Source organism: Prionailurus viverrinus, chromosome B1, assembly GCF_022837055.1.
Source record: "Prionailurus viverrinus isolate Anna chromosome B1, UM_Priviv_1.0, whole genome shotgun sequence".
NCBI classification, from domain to species: Eukaryota; Metazoa; Chordata; class Mammalia; order Carnivora; family Felidae; genus Prionailurus; species Prionailurus viverrinus.
This window is the reverse complement of record NC_062564.1, coordinates 124,273,936-124,292,794: the sequence shown is the minus strand read 5'-3', so window position 1 is coordinate 124,292,794 and position 18,859 is coordinate 124,273,936. Positions and strand designations below refer to the sequence as shown.

The 18,859-nt window shown below is 32.6% G+C and overlaps 1 protein-coding gene across 1 annotated transcript in view; it reads right to left on the bottom strand.

Moving 5' to 3' along the window:
* STPG2 (sperm tail PG-rich repeat containing 2) overlaps positions 1 to 18,859 on the bottom strand; it is a 549,400-nt gene that overhangs the window by 221,639 nt on the left and 308,902 nt on the right. The window contains exon 13 of the mRNA XM_047857630.1: positions 13,798 to 13,913. Coding sequence (XP_047713586.1) covers positions 13,798 to 13,913 — 116 coding nt within the window. The remainder of the gene's footprint in view (positions 1 to 13,797; positions 13,914 to 18,859) is intronic.

The window sequence follows — 18,859 nt, the reverse complement described above, 5'->3', positions numbered from 1 at the left end:
AATATTAAAGAATACAAAAATAGCACTTTATTTTTACAAGGTCAATACTATCATCACCTTTTTCCCTAGTAAATTAGAGTTATAGATTTTTTTTTTTTACATTTTACAGACAACAGCTACTCAGAAATATATTTCAGACTCATGGTAGTTAAGTTTGAGCTACCACATCAGATCTCATTATAAAGGAATTAATGTTTTCCAGGACACAAAATGGACTATTTTACAAGATTTTAAGACCATTGATAGAGGAAGTAGCCACAAAGTGGCCTATTCTAGTCCTCATGGCAAAAATATGAATCTATTTGGGCAAGTCAGAACTATATATGATGCATCAAGAGTAGTCCATAGGTGGTCCTATTTATATAAAAATCAAAGAGAATTCTTGATTCCTGATGTGTAATTAGAATACAAATTAATAGGAATGGTTTGTTTGAAGGTCCAACATTTTTATTCTATGTGAGGAAACCAATCATTTCATGTATCCCTCCATAAAATACCTGGTGAGCAGAAAACCCACAGTGAGGTAGGAGTGAGTTTAGGGTACCCCAACTTGTTTAAGCAACCCTGGATAAACAGGTGGCATTAGTTCATACATGTGGCTATTAATTTATATGATTCATTTAATATTTCTTTCTTCCAACTTCTTCTAGAACTAAGGAAAAAAGGTGCTAAGAAGGAAGAAGAAACATCAAGGAAAATAATGTAACTTGGGACTCTGAAAACTGTGAATAAAAGATATACATTTTTGTAGTCATACTCTCTGTTTTTCAAGAGTAGAACTACTGAACAAGAGCGTAAACAGGTCAATATCAATTGCCTCAGGAATGACTAGGTCAACATCAATGACAGAATGAGTGAAGATAAGACATTACCGCACCAAGTGCCAATATCCACTCAGACTGTAATTAGTGCAACAAGGCCAAGGAAAGGAACACACTGAGCCTTGAGGGGCATCATCCTTGGAACTGAGTGATATCAGGAGAAAAAGAGGGCCAGAGGGTGTATACTTTGGCATTTGACAGTAAACTTTTTGACTGTCAAAGAGATCATGAGACTGTTTCTTTCTTGGAGAAGAAAACAGTTGATATTTCTAATGATTTTATTGTTGAGAATTCAAAGTCTGCTTTCCATATTAATTTACTGATTCTCCTCTAACAATGATTCTAATCTGTAACTAAACCTCAACTTAAAAACAAGACACTATGGCTGGTAAACTAAAATTTATATTTTAGGAAAATATGGAAATAAAAATATGATTTATTATGATAACCAGAAATAAAAGTTTGGTAACTATTTATAAAATATCCTTTCCTTGGTTATAAACATGGTTAATTATCAAGAAGTTAAAGTTGAAATAGTACATTGAACAAATAATAAAACTTCTACATTGCAGTCAGAAAAACAGAATAGAAAAATACAAAACTTTCATTTTGGCAAGATTTTTTCCTGCCTTTATATATCAAACTTAAATTATGTCTCAGGCAAAAGTACTTTTTGGTAATAAAAATAGTGATGGCTTAGATAATTTTTAGCATATTGAAACACACCAAAAAATAACACTATTTCAAGTTAAAAATAGGTTACATGCATATGAAACTGGTTTCTTTCCACTCTATTTTTTATATTGTTATGTTCACATCATCACCAAATGCCATTGTGAAAATCCTATTTTTCACTCATCTTTTTAACCATAGTACTCAATTTTCTATGTAAAATATCACATGTAATTTTCCTGGTTTTAAAAACATTTTACATAGGTAATTCTATAAGTAATTTCTGTGTTAAATAAAATTTGCATACACAGGAAAGAAATGACTTAGTACCTAAGAGGTTTGCAGCCATGGCGATTAGTAAAGCCAGAGCTTGATTCTTTTCTTCACAATATCACCCTAGAGGGGATAGAAACTGTGATTCTCTGCTCTTTAGCCGAATTATAGATAGCTAAATGTATTCTTTTGTTAAAAAACAGTGATTCTTAAACTTTTTTTTTTTTTTTTTTGGTGGGGATGGAGGGAAGTTAGTTTACTTTGAAAGTATTATGGAAACTATCCACAGAAAAATACACAAATGTAAGAGCACACAATATTTTGCTTCTCTTAAAGGCATTATGGATGGGGCGCCTGGGTGGCTCAGTGGGTTAAGTGTACGACTTTGGCTGAGGTCATGATCTCACGGTTTGTGAGTTCGAGCCCTGCATTGGGCTCCATGCTGACAGCTCAGAGCCTGGTGCCTGCCTCAGATTCTGTGTCTCCCTCTCTCTCTGCTCCTCCCCCACTCATGCTGTCTCTCTGTCTCCCTCTCACTCAAAAATAAACATTAAAAAAATTTTTTTAATAAATAAAAATAAAGGGATTATGAACTCCATGAAAATGATTCATAGTATATAATCACCCAGACAATTTTTATAGGTTGAAACCAGTCCTTAAAGTCCAAAGATTTATCTTGATTCCAATACAATAACTAGTAACATAATTAACCTGGAATTCTATCAAGATATAATAGAGCAGACCATACTTCTGACAGGCATCTCAAGGCCTAATATGATAAACTTAAAATAGATTTTCCAGGAAAGACCTTAACAAGTCTCTCCAAACTTACTAAGTTAGGAAGTTCCAAGGACTATCAAGAGTTCTGTAAGCAGAAATGAAAGGAGAAAATTAAACAAAGGATGTGGTCCATGGAGAATCAGAGAATTTTGTTGGGAATGGCAAATGACAGGTAGCTTTTCAGCATTCATTTTGAGGTTTTAAATAATGTGCCATGACCTTTAGAATTGAAGTGCAAACTGACTTCTAAAAGCAAAAAATTCAAAACACATTTCCAAAGGATATAAAATACTATCCTACAAACTTTGAAACTAAAGTATAAAAGTGGGTTTTTAAAAGAAGTTTAAAATAAATATAATTTATAACTATAAACAAACATTTTCTACAAAGACAATATGAGCATTTGGAAATAAATTTAGGAACTAACTTCATCCAAAAACTATGTAATTTACTCAACTCTCACCATCCTTTATTAGTAATTTATTCATAAACAAAGGGAAAAATAATATTTTTGAAGTATTAAAAAATTTAAAATGGGTTTTGCTTAATTTATATTAATATATAATGGTATACCTCTACTCAGAATCTTAGTGTCTACAGAATCTTTAGTATCTACCTGTAGTTAAGAGTAGAAAACATGGGGCGCCTGGGTGGCGCAGTCGGTTAAGCGTCCGACTTCAGCCAGGTCACGATCTCGCGGTCTGTGAGTTCGAGCCCCGCGTCAGGCTCTGGGCTGATGGCTCGGAGCCTGGAGCCTGTTTCCGATTCTGTGTCTCCCTCTCTCTCTGCCCCTCCCCCATTCATGCTCTGTCTCTCTCTGTCCCAAAAATAAATAAACGTTGAAAAAAAAATTTAAAAAAAAAGAGTAGAAAACAAAAACTCTGTGTTTTATTTAATATACTTTGTAATCTAACATTGTCTACATGTCTAATGTCATACCATCTATTTTATGTTATAGCAGAACTGACTCAATAAAAGCTTTCCAAGGATATTTTATTCTCCAGTGTCTCTTGGAGTCTGCATATATTGCAAGGATTGTCCAAGTAGAAAATTTCTATTATTCTCATAGTTCACATAAAATGCTGTCTGAAGATTTGCCTGACTCATTTGGTTGACTTAGAGATTTCTTACCCCACATTTTTGTATCTTTTACTTATTTTCAATAAAAAAATATTTTATTGTAATTAAAATAGTTATATATTTTTCTCCTTTCAAGATTCCTAGGTATTTGGGAACAAAGATTTTTTTTTAACTTTTGTATTCTCAGAGCCTACACCATACTGAGTTCATTTTTGCAAACTAAGTATAAATGAGTATAACCACAAAATGAGAGTAATATAACAATAACTACAATTTATGGATCCAGCTGTTTGTCAAGTACTGCAAAAAAAAAAGAAAATCAAAACATTTTTTGGCACATTTTTTACTGTATTTGTAGCAGATTTTTTAGCCTTCTATCTGAGTTATTAAATGGCTGAAGATAGATTTAAAATTTTTTTAATGTTTATTTATTTTTGAGAGAGAATGAAAGAGCACTAGCAGGGGAGAGGCAGAGAGAGAGGAAGACACAGAATGTGAAGCAGGCTCCAGGCTCTGAGATGTCAGCACAGAGCCAGATGTGGAACTCAAACCCACAAACCATGAGATCATGACCTGATCATTACCCTCAGCTTAACCAACTGCACCACCCAGGTGCCCCTAAAGTAAGATTTAGAACAAGTTTCCTCTTAACACAATTAACCTACCTTTTCTCTACAACTGTGACTGTAAATTTTCTTAAATTCAGACAGTAGAAGGAACTCTTTCTCTAATGTAAATTTATACAAATATATAATATATGGAGCATAGAAAATGGAGTTACTCCAATTGAAGCAGATAATGGAGATCTAGACACTTATATATTAGGAATCCTTTTATCTGTTGTAAGTGGCCCTTTGGAATGAATATAGAAACTCTAATGCTCTAGAAAATTTGTTTTCAACATTTCTGATCTTATACTACCTACTCCATTTTACTTACTGTAAAGATTATGTATAGGAAATTTTCAATATTAAAAAATAATCTGTATTGCAGTATTTAAGCTTTTCTTCTCAATTTTCTTCTATAATATCTACAAAGTCCCACCAAAACTTGAGAAATTTCTGATAACAATAAAAGCCTCATTTGTTAGAATCTGAGAAAAAAATATACTACTATCAAGTTGAATGGAGCTCATCTGAGACTAACAATTGATATCTAACATATATTTTTTCAAGTAATAATGAACAAAATCCAGTGACTTGGAGATATTTATCTTTCCTCAAATTTCATTTCTTCTTGCTCAGCTTATGATTATAAGACTCAAATGGCAAATTTCTGAATCTCCCTTCCAATGTACTGATCTTCCTTTTGAAAAATCCAGAGAACTGCTCTTCTTTATTACATTAGTAAATGAAAACAAACAGACACTAAAATACAAAAAGCCTAGGAGCTACTGAAAACAAAGACAGCTTTCAATCTAGAACACAACTACTTGCCTCTCTTCCAAGCTCAGTGCAGAGCAAACAGGCTAAAAACCTCAGATCCCAATTTATCACTGAGGAAGGAAAGAGTTAGACCAAACATCTAATGATTCAACTTCTCTGGGGGCTGCCTGAGGAACTTTTATCTGCCTCATTTATCTATGAGCACTGATAGGATCCAGAATACTCTAGATGTTTGCAGGCTGCTAAGAAAAAGGAAGCAGGTTGAACCAGCACAGAGGTTTAATTAAGAGGTTCAGAATCTCTGGTTGCATTTATTGGTGAGAGTCTTCTCCTGTATGAGGCCAGGCATGAGGACTAGGAGATGGCTGTTTTGTTTAACGTACAGACACCAAAATAGAGAATCAAGGAAAATGAAGAAACAGAGAAACATGTTCTAAGCAAAGGAACAAAATAAGTCTCCAGAAACCGACCCTAATTAAAGAGAGATATATGATTTACCTTTCACACTATTCAAAATAACCAACATAAAGATGATCGTCAAGGTTGAAACAATGCATGAACAAAGTGAAAATTTCAACAAAGAGAAAATATTAAAAATCACCAAACAGAAATCAAAAGGCTCAAGGTACAATTGAACTGAAAAATGCATTAGAGGGCTTCAGCATCATACTAGATCAAGCAGAAGATAGAAATACAAACTCAAAGACAGTTCATTGGCAGTTATTCAGTCAGAGAAGCAAAAGAAAAAGGAAAAATAATGAAGATAGTTTAAGGGCCTCATGAAACATCTGCAAATGAGTCAATATAGGCATTACAAAAGTTCCACAAGACACAGAGAAAGGACCAGATAATTATTCAAAGAAATAGTGGCTAAAAAGGTCTCAGACTGGGGAAGGAAATGGAAATCATATTAAGGAAGCCCAAAAGATCCTTCCAAAAAAATGGATCCAAAACATTCACAAGACACATCATAATCAAACTGTCAAAAGTCAAACACAAAGAGAATTTTGAAAGCAGTAAGAGAAAAATGACTTGTCACACATACAAGTGAACCCTCACAAAACTGTCAGCAGGTTTTTCAACAGAAACCTTACAAGCCAGAAGGGAGTGGGATGATAAATTCAAAGTGCTAGGAGAAAAAAATTATTGATATTTCAGTAGAAGAAAATGGTGATGTAGGAGAAGACAGCTTCCCTGTTTTCTCACAAAAATCAACGATTGGACAGCTATCCATGAACAAAAACGTCTAGAGTCCACTTAGGAAAATTTAGCAAAACATTATAATAAAAAAAACCAGAATAATAGCACAAGAAGAGAAAGAAGACAATTGAATTTTGCCTGAGTTTTCATATCCCCCAAGTGGCATTTTTCAATTCCAAGAAGCAGCTTCCCAGAAAGAAAGAGTTTCACTTGCCAAGAACAAGCAGAGTGGGTGACCAGCTTTGCCAGCCTCCTGGAGTACTGTGGGAGGGTCCTGCTTTGGTTTCACCCCACCCAGACCAGCAAAACTAAAACATCTAGTGCTGACTTGAAACAAGAAAGAAAAGCAGAGGCTATTAGCATAGATGCAGGATAAGCATAAGCAATTGCAGTTCACAAGTCTTACTCTGCAGATAAACTCAGTAGATTGTACCACTGGCAAAGCCAAAGGCCAGCACATTTGCTGTGGATCTCCAATAGATCTCACCAGCTTTCTTGCCACAGGTATTTGAATTCACTGATGCCAGCCACTTGAGTCTCTTCTCACTCCCTCCACTCCCCCAAACACCCCTGTTAGAGTCTAGGACCACGCTAGCAACCATCCAAGGTACTATGGTTGGACAAGTGTAAGATACAAGCCACTTGAATCCCTCCCTGCCACCTTCAGACCCTAGGAGACAGGACCATAGCCATCTCTGGATTATGCAGCTGCACAAAAACAAGATGTCCGCCTAGGCAACAGGAAACTATAAAACATCCATAAAATAATTAATAAAGTGGCATTTGTAAGTCCTTCTCTATCACTAACTATAGTATAAGTAAATGGATTAATTTTCCATCTAAAGGAGTAGAATGGCTACAGGGACTTTTTTTTAAAATACACAACTATATAGGTATTTCAGGCCTAAGGATTCACACAAATTCAAAGGGAAGGGACAGAAAAAGATATTCTATGGAGATGGAAACTAAGACAGCAAGGATAGGTATACTTATATCATAAAAAATAGACTTTAAGCCAAAAATTGTATAAACAAAGAAATCCATTTTATAATCATAAAGGGTCAATTCATCAAGAGGATATAACAATTGTAAAAACGTATGTACACAACACCAGAGTACTTAAATGTATTAAGCAAATAGTAACATATCTGAAGGGAAAAATAGGTAATACAATGATAGCAGAGGACTTCAATCATCACTTTTAAAAATGGATAGATTATCCAGATAAAAAGATCACAAAACAAGCCTTAACAAATGTAAGGATATTGAAATATCACAAAGATATTTTTCCAACCCCAATGGTATGAAACTAGAAATCAATAAAAGGGAAAAAACTGAAAATTACACAATATGTAGAAATTAAACAACATACTCTTGAATAACCAATGGGTCAAAGAAGATATCCAATGAGAAGTTAAAAACTATTTTGAAACAAATAAAAATGGAAACACAACATACCAAAACTTATGAGATGTAGTAGAAACAGTTCTAAGAGGAAATTTTATACATTAAATGCCTACATCAAGAAACAAAATAATCACAAATAAAAAAAAACTAACTTTTCATCTCATGGAACTAAAAAAGAACAAATTAAGTCCAAAGTTAGCACAAGAAAGAAGGTAACAAAGATCAAACAGAAATAAATATGAGGACCAGAACAACAAAAAATGAATGAAACAACAAATTTGTTTTTTTTTCAAAAAGGAATAAAGAAAATTAACAAATCTTTAGCTAGACTGAGGAACAAGAGACATCAACTAAAATCAAAGATCAAAAAGAAGACATTACAACTGACATCACAGAAACACAAAGGATCAGAGAGACTATTATGAACAACTATACACCAAAAACTACATAACCTAGAAAAAATGGATAAGTTCCTAAAACATACAATCTACCAACAGCAAATTATTAAAAAAATAGAAAATCTGAGTAGATCTACAACTAGAAAGAAGATTGGATCAGTTATCAAAAACCTCCCGACAAAGGAAAGTACAGATTGTTTCCTTGGTTAATTCTACTTAAAATTTAACGAATCAATGCCAATCCTTCTCAGAGTCTTCCAAAATTTTGAAGAACAGATAACACTCTCAAACTCATTTTACAAGTATTATCCTGATACCAAAGCTAGATAAGGATGCTACAAGAGGAGAAAACTACAGGCCAACAAAATACTAGCACAACAAAATACTAGCACAATAAATTCAACAGCACCTAAAAAGGATCTTACATCATGATCAAGTGAGATTTATCACTGAGATACAAAGATGGTCCAACATATACAAATCAATAAATGTGATGTAACACATTAATAGAATAAAAGATAAAAATCATATGATCATCTCAATACATTAAAAAAACCCCACATTTGACAAAATCCAACATCCTTTCATGATAAAAACTCTCAACAAATTGAGTATCGACTGAACATACCTCAATATAATAAAGAGTATATGTGGCAGGCCCACAGTTAATATCCTAATCAATAATAAAAAGTTAAAAGCTTTCTTGCTAAAATCAAGAACAAGATAAGGGTGTCACTCTACCCACACCTATTTAACAGTACTGTAAGTCCTATCAAGATCAATCAGGCAAGAAAAAGTAATAAATGTTACCCAAATTGGAAAGGAAGCAGTAAAATTATGTTTGCAGATGATATAATCTTATATATAGAAAGTCCTAAAGACGCCACAAATAAACTGTTAGAAATAATAAATTAACTCAGTGAAGTTACAGGATAAAAATGAACATATAAAAATCAGTTATGTTTTTACACACTAACAACAAACTATCACAAAAATACCATTTGTAATAGCATAAAAAGTAATAAAATACTTAGGAATAATGTAACCAAGGAGTTTAAAGATCTGTACATGGAAAATTATAAGACAATGATGTAAAAACTTGAAGAAGATACGAACAAATAGCAAGATATCCCATGTTTATGAATTGGAAAAATTAATAATGTTTAAATGTCTATTATACCTAAAGTGATCTATTGATTCAATGTAATCCTTATCAAATCCCAAAGGCATTTTTCACAAAATAGAAAAATTAGTCCTTAAATTTGCATGGAACCATGGAAGACCCCAAGTAGCCAAAGAAATCCTGAGAAAGAACAACAAAGCTAGAGGCATCACATTTCCTAATTTCAAAAGATATTACAAAGCTATAGTAATCAGAACAGTATGGTTATAGTATACAAACAGACATATAGACAAAGGCAACAGAAAAGCAAGCCCAGTAATGAACTTTTGCATATATGATCAACTAATCCTTGATAAGGACACCAACAACACTTAATGGGGAAAGCATATTGTCTTCTAATAAATATTTTAGGAAAACTGGATAGGTACATACAAAAGAATTAAACTGCAGCCATATCTTACCCTACTCACACACACACAAAAATGAAGACTTAAAACTAACACCTAAAACCATGAAACTCCTAAATCATAGGGAACATGCTCTCTGACACTAGTCTTTGCAATGGTTCTTTTAGATATGACACCACATGTAACCAAAATAAACTAGTGGAACTATATCAAACTGAAGAGCTTCTTTACAGGAGAAGAAACAATAGAAAAATGAAAAGGCAATTAATGGAATGGGAGAAAATATGTGCAAACCATCTATCTAATAAGTGGATAATATAAAAAATATATAAGGAACTCATACAACTCAATAGAAAAAAAAAAGTTGAGTAAAAAATGGGCAGAGGACTTGAATACACATTTTCTCAAAAAAGATACACAAATGGTGAACAAGTAGAAAAGGTGCTCAACAATCCCCCCTATCAGGGAAATGCAAATCAAAACCACAATGAGATATCACCTCACATCCCTTAGAATGGCTAACATCAAAAAGACAAGAGATAACAAATGTTGGTAAAGATGTGGATAAAAGGGAATTACTGTGCACTGTTGGTGGGGGTATAATTTGGTACAGCCTTATGGAAGAGAGTATGGACATTCCTCAAAAACTAAAAATCGAACTACCATATCTAGCAATTCCACTTCTGGGTATAGATCTGAAGGAAATGGATTACTACTTTGAAGAGACATCTGTACTCCACTGTCTCTATGGCATCATTCACAGTAGTCAGGACATAGGACAACCCAAGTATCTATCAAAGGAAGAACAGATAAAGTTGTGGTTTGTGTGCATAACAATGAAATATTATTCCACCATTAAAAAAAAGAAGGAAATCCTGCCATTTCTGAAAACATGGATAGACCCTGAAAGCATTATGTTAAGTGTAATAAGTCAGACAGAGAAAGATATATACTGTATGTTCTCACTTACATGTGGAATCATAAACAGCTGAACTGATTGAGATAGAGTAAAATGATGGTTGCCAGGGGCTTGGTGGGGGGGGAGAGGGGAATAGAAGACATAGAAAGAAATTGGGTAAAAGGTATAAACCTTCTATTAAAAAATGAAAAAAATTCTGGAGAGCTTATATACTGCATGGTGACTATAGTTAACAATACAGTATGATTACTTGAAGGCTGCTAAGAGAGTAAATCTTAACCATAATCATCACACACACAAAAATGGTAACTACATGAGGTAATGGCATCATTTATTGCCACCTCATTGTGGCAATCACTTATAATACGTACATATGTCAATGATATATGAACAAAGCAGAAAATCATATTAAAAATACTTGTATTATTAAATTTCAATTAATTTCAGTAGAATTTGCTTTTTTAAAGAGAGGTATATTTAAATTTTTCTGTAATATTTAAATAAAGGATTTTTTAAAAGTTAAATTTATTGAAGTTTCTTCTATCCTATTTTAAAATATTCTCATATAAGTCTCAATTTTAAATTCCAGAAAATAATGTGTTGCTTCATGTAAACCTTAAAAATTTTCGTGTTTACTGAGCAGACTTACTCAACGAGAGAACATTAATCAGTCAATAAAACCTGCTATTTTGAAAGGGCATGTACATGTTCTTCTCACTAAACTAAGTTAATAAGTATGTCTTTATTCATGGATAAAGATTAGTGATCTAATCATGGGAAGAAAATCTTAGAATTATCCATTTTGTTGATTTATACAATAAGCATTTATTAATATGCTCCTATATGCCAGATTCTGTTGTTGAAGCCCTAATAATATATATATATATATAATATAAAAGTATTATATAAAAGTATATATATAATAATATATATATATATATATATATATATATATATATATATATAATATAAAAGTAAATAAGTCTCGTCCTTATAGAGTTCAGAATCTGCTACTGGGAGTTCTTGATTGAAGCCATAAGTGAGTTTTTGTGGATTAACAAACCATTTAAAATTGTATACATTTTTTTTTACATGAACATACGTGCACAATTTTCCCCTTTAGGGTCCCTAGCTTTCATTATATCTTTAAAAGGATCAGTGACAGTGAACCAATAAATATCAACAACTAGAAGGAGTAAAAATGACACAGATTAGTTTGTAATTGAAATATAGTGAGTAATGTTCCAATGACAATTCTGACCACACCCCATCCAAAAAATAAGCAAATAAAATAGAGAGAGAACACTAATTGTGCCTGGGACACTCAGGAGACTGTTTACACAAGAATAAAAATAGTGAGCAGACTTTGCAAATATGGCTGTGTAACTTAAGAGAGCTATTGTAATAGATATTATTGTTAGTACCACCTATATTGGATAGGTTAGATCCATGAACATGTGACACTGAAAACCTATAACTAATGATGGCACAAATCATACACATTTAAGTGTTTTTTAAATATAACATAATATTGCAATCTTAAAACAATGTTATAAATTTCTAAAATCATCTTTTTCTGTAAAAAATAAAAGTAAAATATTTAGGCAAACATGTTCTCAAGAGTTACCAACTGAAACTTATTAAAGTCAATAGAGAAAGAAAGAAGTACCAAATTAAAAACTAAGAGCAAATAATAATAAATAGACCTATAATTTACTGGTCTATCAGATTAAAAATAACTTTTCCTTTAAAGAAGGAAAACTTTGAAAGAAAATACTTTTTCAAAAAACTTTTCAACTATTAAAGAAAACAATAGGAAGACAAAAAAATATTATACACTCAGTTCTCAACAGAAAAGTTACCCTGAAGTGCAGTATGTGTGTGTATATATATATACATATATATACATTCAAACAATACCTGAAAAAACATCATTATCAAACCCATAAATGTTTTCATTTGGCATAGAAAATACTATGAAGAAGTATAAATATAATTTATAAAATCTTAATGAAAGAAAAAGAAAGATTTTTAAATACTAGAAAGATTAGTAGATACATTTTCTATGATAAATGCATCACAAAATAAAAGGGTATCATTACATTTACTGACATTATTATTTGTAAATACCACTAAAATCAGTTTTAAAAAGTAGGGGAAAAGGATTCAGCTAAAGATTTAATATGATAATATATCAAACTATGAACAGCTATACCATCTAACTTATCAAGACTGATAGCTTACTGATCAACACTTACTTTAAGACCCTTCCTCACTGTGCCTAATAACCCAAAGTAAACAAGTCATAAACTTTGCCCAATCCCAGCCAGTTTCCCGTTTGTAAGACCTGTCTTACGTCACAGAGCTCAGGTCCTAAAACGCCAGAAGTCCTTTGATTTGCATCTCCTGAAACACTATTAAGACTGCTTAGCAGATTCTCCCTTTCCAAAGTAAATAGAATTAGCATTGCTTAATCAGTAGGAATTAGCAGTGGTCTTCTGGGGGAATCAACAGCCAACAAATAAAATAACAACTCTTTCATTATTCATTTTCTTTTCTTTTTCTTTTTTCCCTGATGTTGCATTATGAATCTGCTTTGACAGAATGCCTAAAAATTATTTAGATCATGACATTTTAAATAAGTAGAAAGCATACATTCAATAAAAGTGAACTTGTCATTAACTAACCCAAAAAACAACATTCACTATGGTTTGGCCCAAGTATTAACTCTTAAATTACTTGCTATAAGCCACTATAAAATATTTCACTTTTAATAGTGAGTAGAGTACAAATGGGGGACCTATTCATCCTAGATTGGGAATTAAGGCCAATCGTGAACACAATTTTTAAAACTTGAAGGTTTACTTAAGCATTCTTCTTGTAATCAGAAGGCCCACAGCTTAAGAGTCCTTTATTTATTATGAATCTAGACTACAGCATCTATACTTATTAAAAAAAGATAAAAGATCCAAACCTGATTTTACTGGAGCAACAGGGCTATCTTCTGAGCCTTCTAATAAATCCATGATTGCAATAAATATTTGGAAATTTCCATTTGTGTATGTAAACAACTAAGTCTTTAAGTTTCAGGGATGTAAAAAATTATATATATAACAGTGCTTAGTGGACATTTATAGATAAATTGACAAATAATTCTTAATTCAGTCTTTAAAAACTGTCAGACTGTATTTTAAAAAATGCCTCCTTCGATTTTAATAGCTAGTAATATGAATAAAACATATGTAAAGGACTTTAATGTAGACATGTTCAGTACTTTCTGGAAATTATTCTATTCTTTTGTTACTGATAAAAGAAAATTATCATTGACAAACCTCATATGTAGCTGGACCAGGAGTAATCTCTTTGGAATCTTTAAAACGCTTTGATGCCTTAACAAATAAGGGTATGGAGCAAGATTTCCTTAAAACAGGATTGTATGCTGCAGGTCCTAAAAGAAAACAAGTATAGAAAATAATAAAATATTTTAAAATTATTGATTTGGGTCATATAATTACTATTCTTAGATTCATGCTCTTAATACGTAATTTTAGCATCAAACAATCTTGGACTCGTTCTTTTTGAATGCTTAAAATCATTCAGTTTAGGGCTTTGAAATGCAATAAGCACAAAAAAGTGATATTTGCTTATCTAATAATTAAACGTAATATAGAAGTATTTTCCCAAAAAAGCAAATAGTACCCCCTAATATACATCATGAAAATGATAAATCATGATAAATATACATCATGAAAAAGAAATACCTGACTTCTTTATTTTCTAAAAATGCATCCAGTGAAGATGTAGGGCTTGAAGTGCATTTGGAAATATGAATAAGACTCAAAGAAGCAAAAAGGTAGTTTAACAGCATTCTGGGCACTAAACATGATGGAAGCCAAGATACAAAGACAGAATTCACATGAAACAATTAGATATAATAAACAGACTGGTTGAATGGAATAGGGCCTAATCCTAAATGAGAATTTTGTACTAGAGCCAATAGGTTTCAGACTGTATTACAAAGTGTCCCAGAATTCCAGAGAAGTGCCTAGGGAACACTGTATAGGTGAAGTCCAAGTAGAAGAAGGCTGAATTATTTTCATTCAAAACATCTCTAGATTTACTTTTCTTTGTTTGGGTCACAGGTTAAAAAAAAAAAATTAACTAAAATTGTCTGATATATATATTTTTAAATAAGCATTTGGAAACTACTTCCACAGGTAGTGGATAGCTCTTGAAGGTTTTAGACTAAAGGAGATTCATAAAGAAAGAAGTAGTTTAACAAATAAACTTCAGCAGTACTTTATAGGATGACACGACTTGCTTTGTTTTAAGGACACTAATAAGGAGTTTACTAACATTGGTAAAGGAAAGGAAGAACAACTCCAATATTTTCTAATAGATGCAACAAATATTTAGTATGTTTAGTGGCTGGAAGAAGATAAAAATAAAAAATTGCTAATGAAAAGGCAATACTGTGGGGCACCTAGGTAGCTCAGTCGCTTAAGCATTCAACTCTTGATCTCAGCTCTAGTCATGATCTCACAGTTCGTGGTTTTGAGCTCCACATCAGGTTCTCTGCTGTCAATGCAAAGCCCGCTTTGGATCCTCTTTTCATCCCCCTCTCCCTGCTTCTTTCTCTCTCTCGCAAAAAAAAAAAAAAAAAAAAAAAAGGCAATACTGTGACCAAAAAAAAAAAAAACACACAGTAGAAAGATACCATTGAAGAGGAACATCATGTGTTTGGTTTTGAACCAGTTATGTTTGAAAAGACAGCAGGATATCCAATAGAAATGTTCAGAAGACAAGTGAAGATACACAATTGAAGCTCATGAGAAAGCTGTCCTGGAGAAAAGGAAAGGAGTTATTCACATAGAGGCAATAGTTGAGGTATCTCTAAATGAAAGAGCGTGGAGAGAGAAAACTAAATAATTGAGGACTGAAACAAGGGGATGCTGCATATAGGAAAAGAGGAGGAGAATCAAAGAAGGAAATAGTCTAGTGAGTAGAATATGGCTAGCACAACATCATAGGGAGAAGTTTTTCTTTTCTCCATCCACATGTTAACAAAAACGTACTGTCTGCCATTTGTCAAGCCTGTATTTCCAAGAGTGCTAGAGGTCTACTACATCAAAGTTTTAAGAGGAGACTTCAAAGAGAGGTCACAGTGGAGCATATAGAAAAGTGGTGATGAATGAAACCAAATTAGAGGGCATTAAACAGATAATGTGGGGAGAGGAAACAAAAACGTGAGCACTGAATATTATGTTCACTGAACATAAACAATGAAATACATATAAAGATATTAATAGAATACAAAATTAATACCTCTGTCTCCCTACTACACATGCAACTGAAAATCACCTACTTTGAAGAATAGATTCCTCCAGATGTTTTCAAATCTAAAATATTTTTAGAATTGACAAATTCATATGAAACATTTTTAAGGCTTTAGCTTCATTAACTAGGACACGTCAAAATTTACAATAAGAGATGACATTTGACTCTAGTTCAATCATTCTAAAGTCAATTCAATTCATAGGATAAATATCCAAAATTATAAAGTCCTTGTGGGAAGCTGGTATGAACTGAATGATTGTGGCCTCCCTGCCCCATTCATATGTTAAAACCCCAATCTCCAATGTGATGGTGTTTGGAGATGAGGCCTTCAGAAAGTAATTAGGTCACAAGAGTGGAGCCCTCATGATGGGATTACTGGTTTTATGAAAAGAGACATGAGAGAATTTATTTTCTCTCTCTGTTTCTGCTGTGTATGCAGATGTCTATCTGCAAACCAGAAGGAAAGCTCTCACTAGGAATGAAATGTCACTTTGGGCATTATGATTTTGGATTTCCCAGACTCCAGCAACTGTGAGAAATAAACTTGTACTATTTAAACTACTCAGTCTATGGTATTTTTTTTATAGCACTCAGAATTGACTAAGACAGAAGCTAAAGTGTATTGATCTGCCAAAAGACAAGTAAAGTGTTGTAGCAAGTGCCATCTTGCATCCATGACTTTGGAATAATAAATTTCTATTCATAGTGCAGAAAAACAATGTACATAGACATACATAATATCTTTAAAAATAGATAAATACAAACTAAACTACACTGGGAAAATGTGTCAGTTACTGCAGTATCAAGAAAAGAACACAAACCTATTATCAGGAACTGGGTGCATGATTCTACAGTTGATTAATTAAAAATTACAACTTTAACCATAAAGATGTATAAAGTTTAATGCAATAGATAAGACTATAAAGCAAACACTGGTTTACTGTTGTATCAGTAAATTTCATTTTCAACTACGAAATGAAATAGTCTATTCCCGGTCCTTACCAGCATGCTACAACAACTGATAAATATTTACCTTTATGGTTATAACTCATTAAAAGAAAATAAAATATTCAAATGTAGTTTTAGTGGATTTCCTCTTATTGGAATTCCTTTGAGAAGCATTAAGTAAAGTCAAACTCTCAATATGCATCTTACTGCATTGTAGCACTTAGCTTGCTTTAAGCTACAGAGCATTAAAAAAAAAAGGGGTCTATTTTACTTGATCTTAAAATATATTTCCAATTACATATGTTACTGCTTATGTGATACAGGTCAAAGATTTACATTGCTTCACCAGCTCTGATTCATGGCTGGATTATGCAGAAATTATCTTCTATTTATTTATCAAAATGCCACATTTTAATCACAGGTCATGGAAGAAGAAAACTTCTCATTCCAAATCAAACACCTATGAAAAGTCTGCCTGAGTCATGACTATTATATAATGGGAAATTCAAGAGCAGGTGATTCTTATAATTACATATTTTCCAGCCCTATGCCAGCTTAGTCTCTATGAAATGTCAACCAATGCTACAGGGCAAAAATGGGAGAGAACAGGAACAATGAGTAATTTAAAATAAAAATAATTTTGGTACATTAGAGTGGACTCAGAAATAACTACTTCTATAAATAAAGCTACAAACCTCAGATTAAAAATGGCTGTCTTCATAACAAGCTAAAATTTATAAATCGTGCACTCAAATTTGTTTATGAATACTAAGTCGTTTTTTCACATGAAGCTGAAAGAAACTACTGAAAAGTAAATAATCCATGTGTGAGCATATCTTTAGGAATTAAAAAGCATCTAGGAAACTATTCATTACAATGGACCACATGACTTTAAAATGTCATTTAGAGAGTTTAGTTTTATGGAACACGTTTTCTCATGCTGATTTTATTCTCTAGCTCTACAAATGAAATAATAGCTAAAACAAGAGATTAGTACACAAGGAACTATTATCATCAATGTCAAAGCCACATTTAGGTACCAAGCTCTTCTCCTGCTTCCTAAGACTCGATTTGATTAAACGGCACTTCAGATTATTACCAAACAACTGTGGTCTATTAAACTGAGCTTATAGGTGATGAGAAAAAACAGATAAGAGTCTCAATAATGCATAAACTTTTAACCAAAGTTCCATGTATGTTTTACCATCCTGTTAATATCGCTGTTCAAAAACAAAATGGGAACTATGTGCTTTAAGAAATAAGATCTTGGGATGCTTGGCTCAGTCACTTAAGCATCCATGGCTCAGCCCTGTGTCAGGCTCTGTGCTGACAGCTCAGATCCTGGAGCCTGCTTCAGATTCTGTGTCCCTCTCTCTTTCTCTCTGCCCTTCCCTGGCTCGTGCTCTGTCTGTCTCTTAAAAATATATAAATGTTAAAAAACATTTTTTAAACAGAAATAAGACCTTAAATACTTAAGAATGATACTCTAAAATTACTATAGAGTATCTAAGAATTATTGCCAATACAGTCCCTAAGAAATGGTCTCTTATAATGAACTCCAACCTAAGTAGACTGAGTACTGCATCAACTGGAGTCTACCTAAATCATCCACCTGTTAAAATATGTGTTCCTAGCATTGAGTAAGCAGTAGGACTGTCACTGTTATGGCATGTAAATACAAGATCAGACAGATTTGGATTGACTGAAATATATCTTCAGACAAAAAAAGTCTGTTTATCCATGTATCTCTATATACATTCTTATAAAATTCTTACCAAAATGTGCATCCATAAGCCCTATCAAATGAAGTCTTTGAACTGATCCTGTAAAAAATATTTCACTCTCTGATAATGTAAGTACATTATACAAATTTGAATGACTTTCATCAGTCTTGAATATGTAGGTATAATACACTTTCTGTATGCATTATAGGAGCCAACTGGTAGGAAGGATGATAATCTTTCATCTTCTACCACTTTGAGTAGGTGGTATATGAAAATGTAACACATGAGTGATTCTTAATGATAAATGAACAAAGTTATCAAATAATCAATGAAATATAAAGTTATTTTCAAAGTAAATAAAATATCTCACAACTGCCACGGCAGA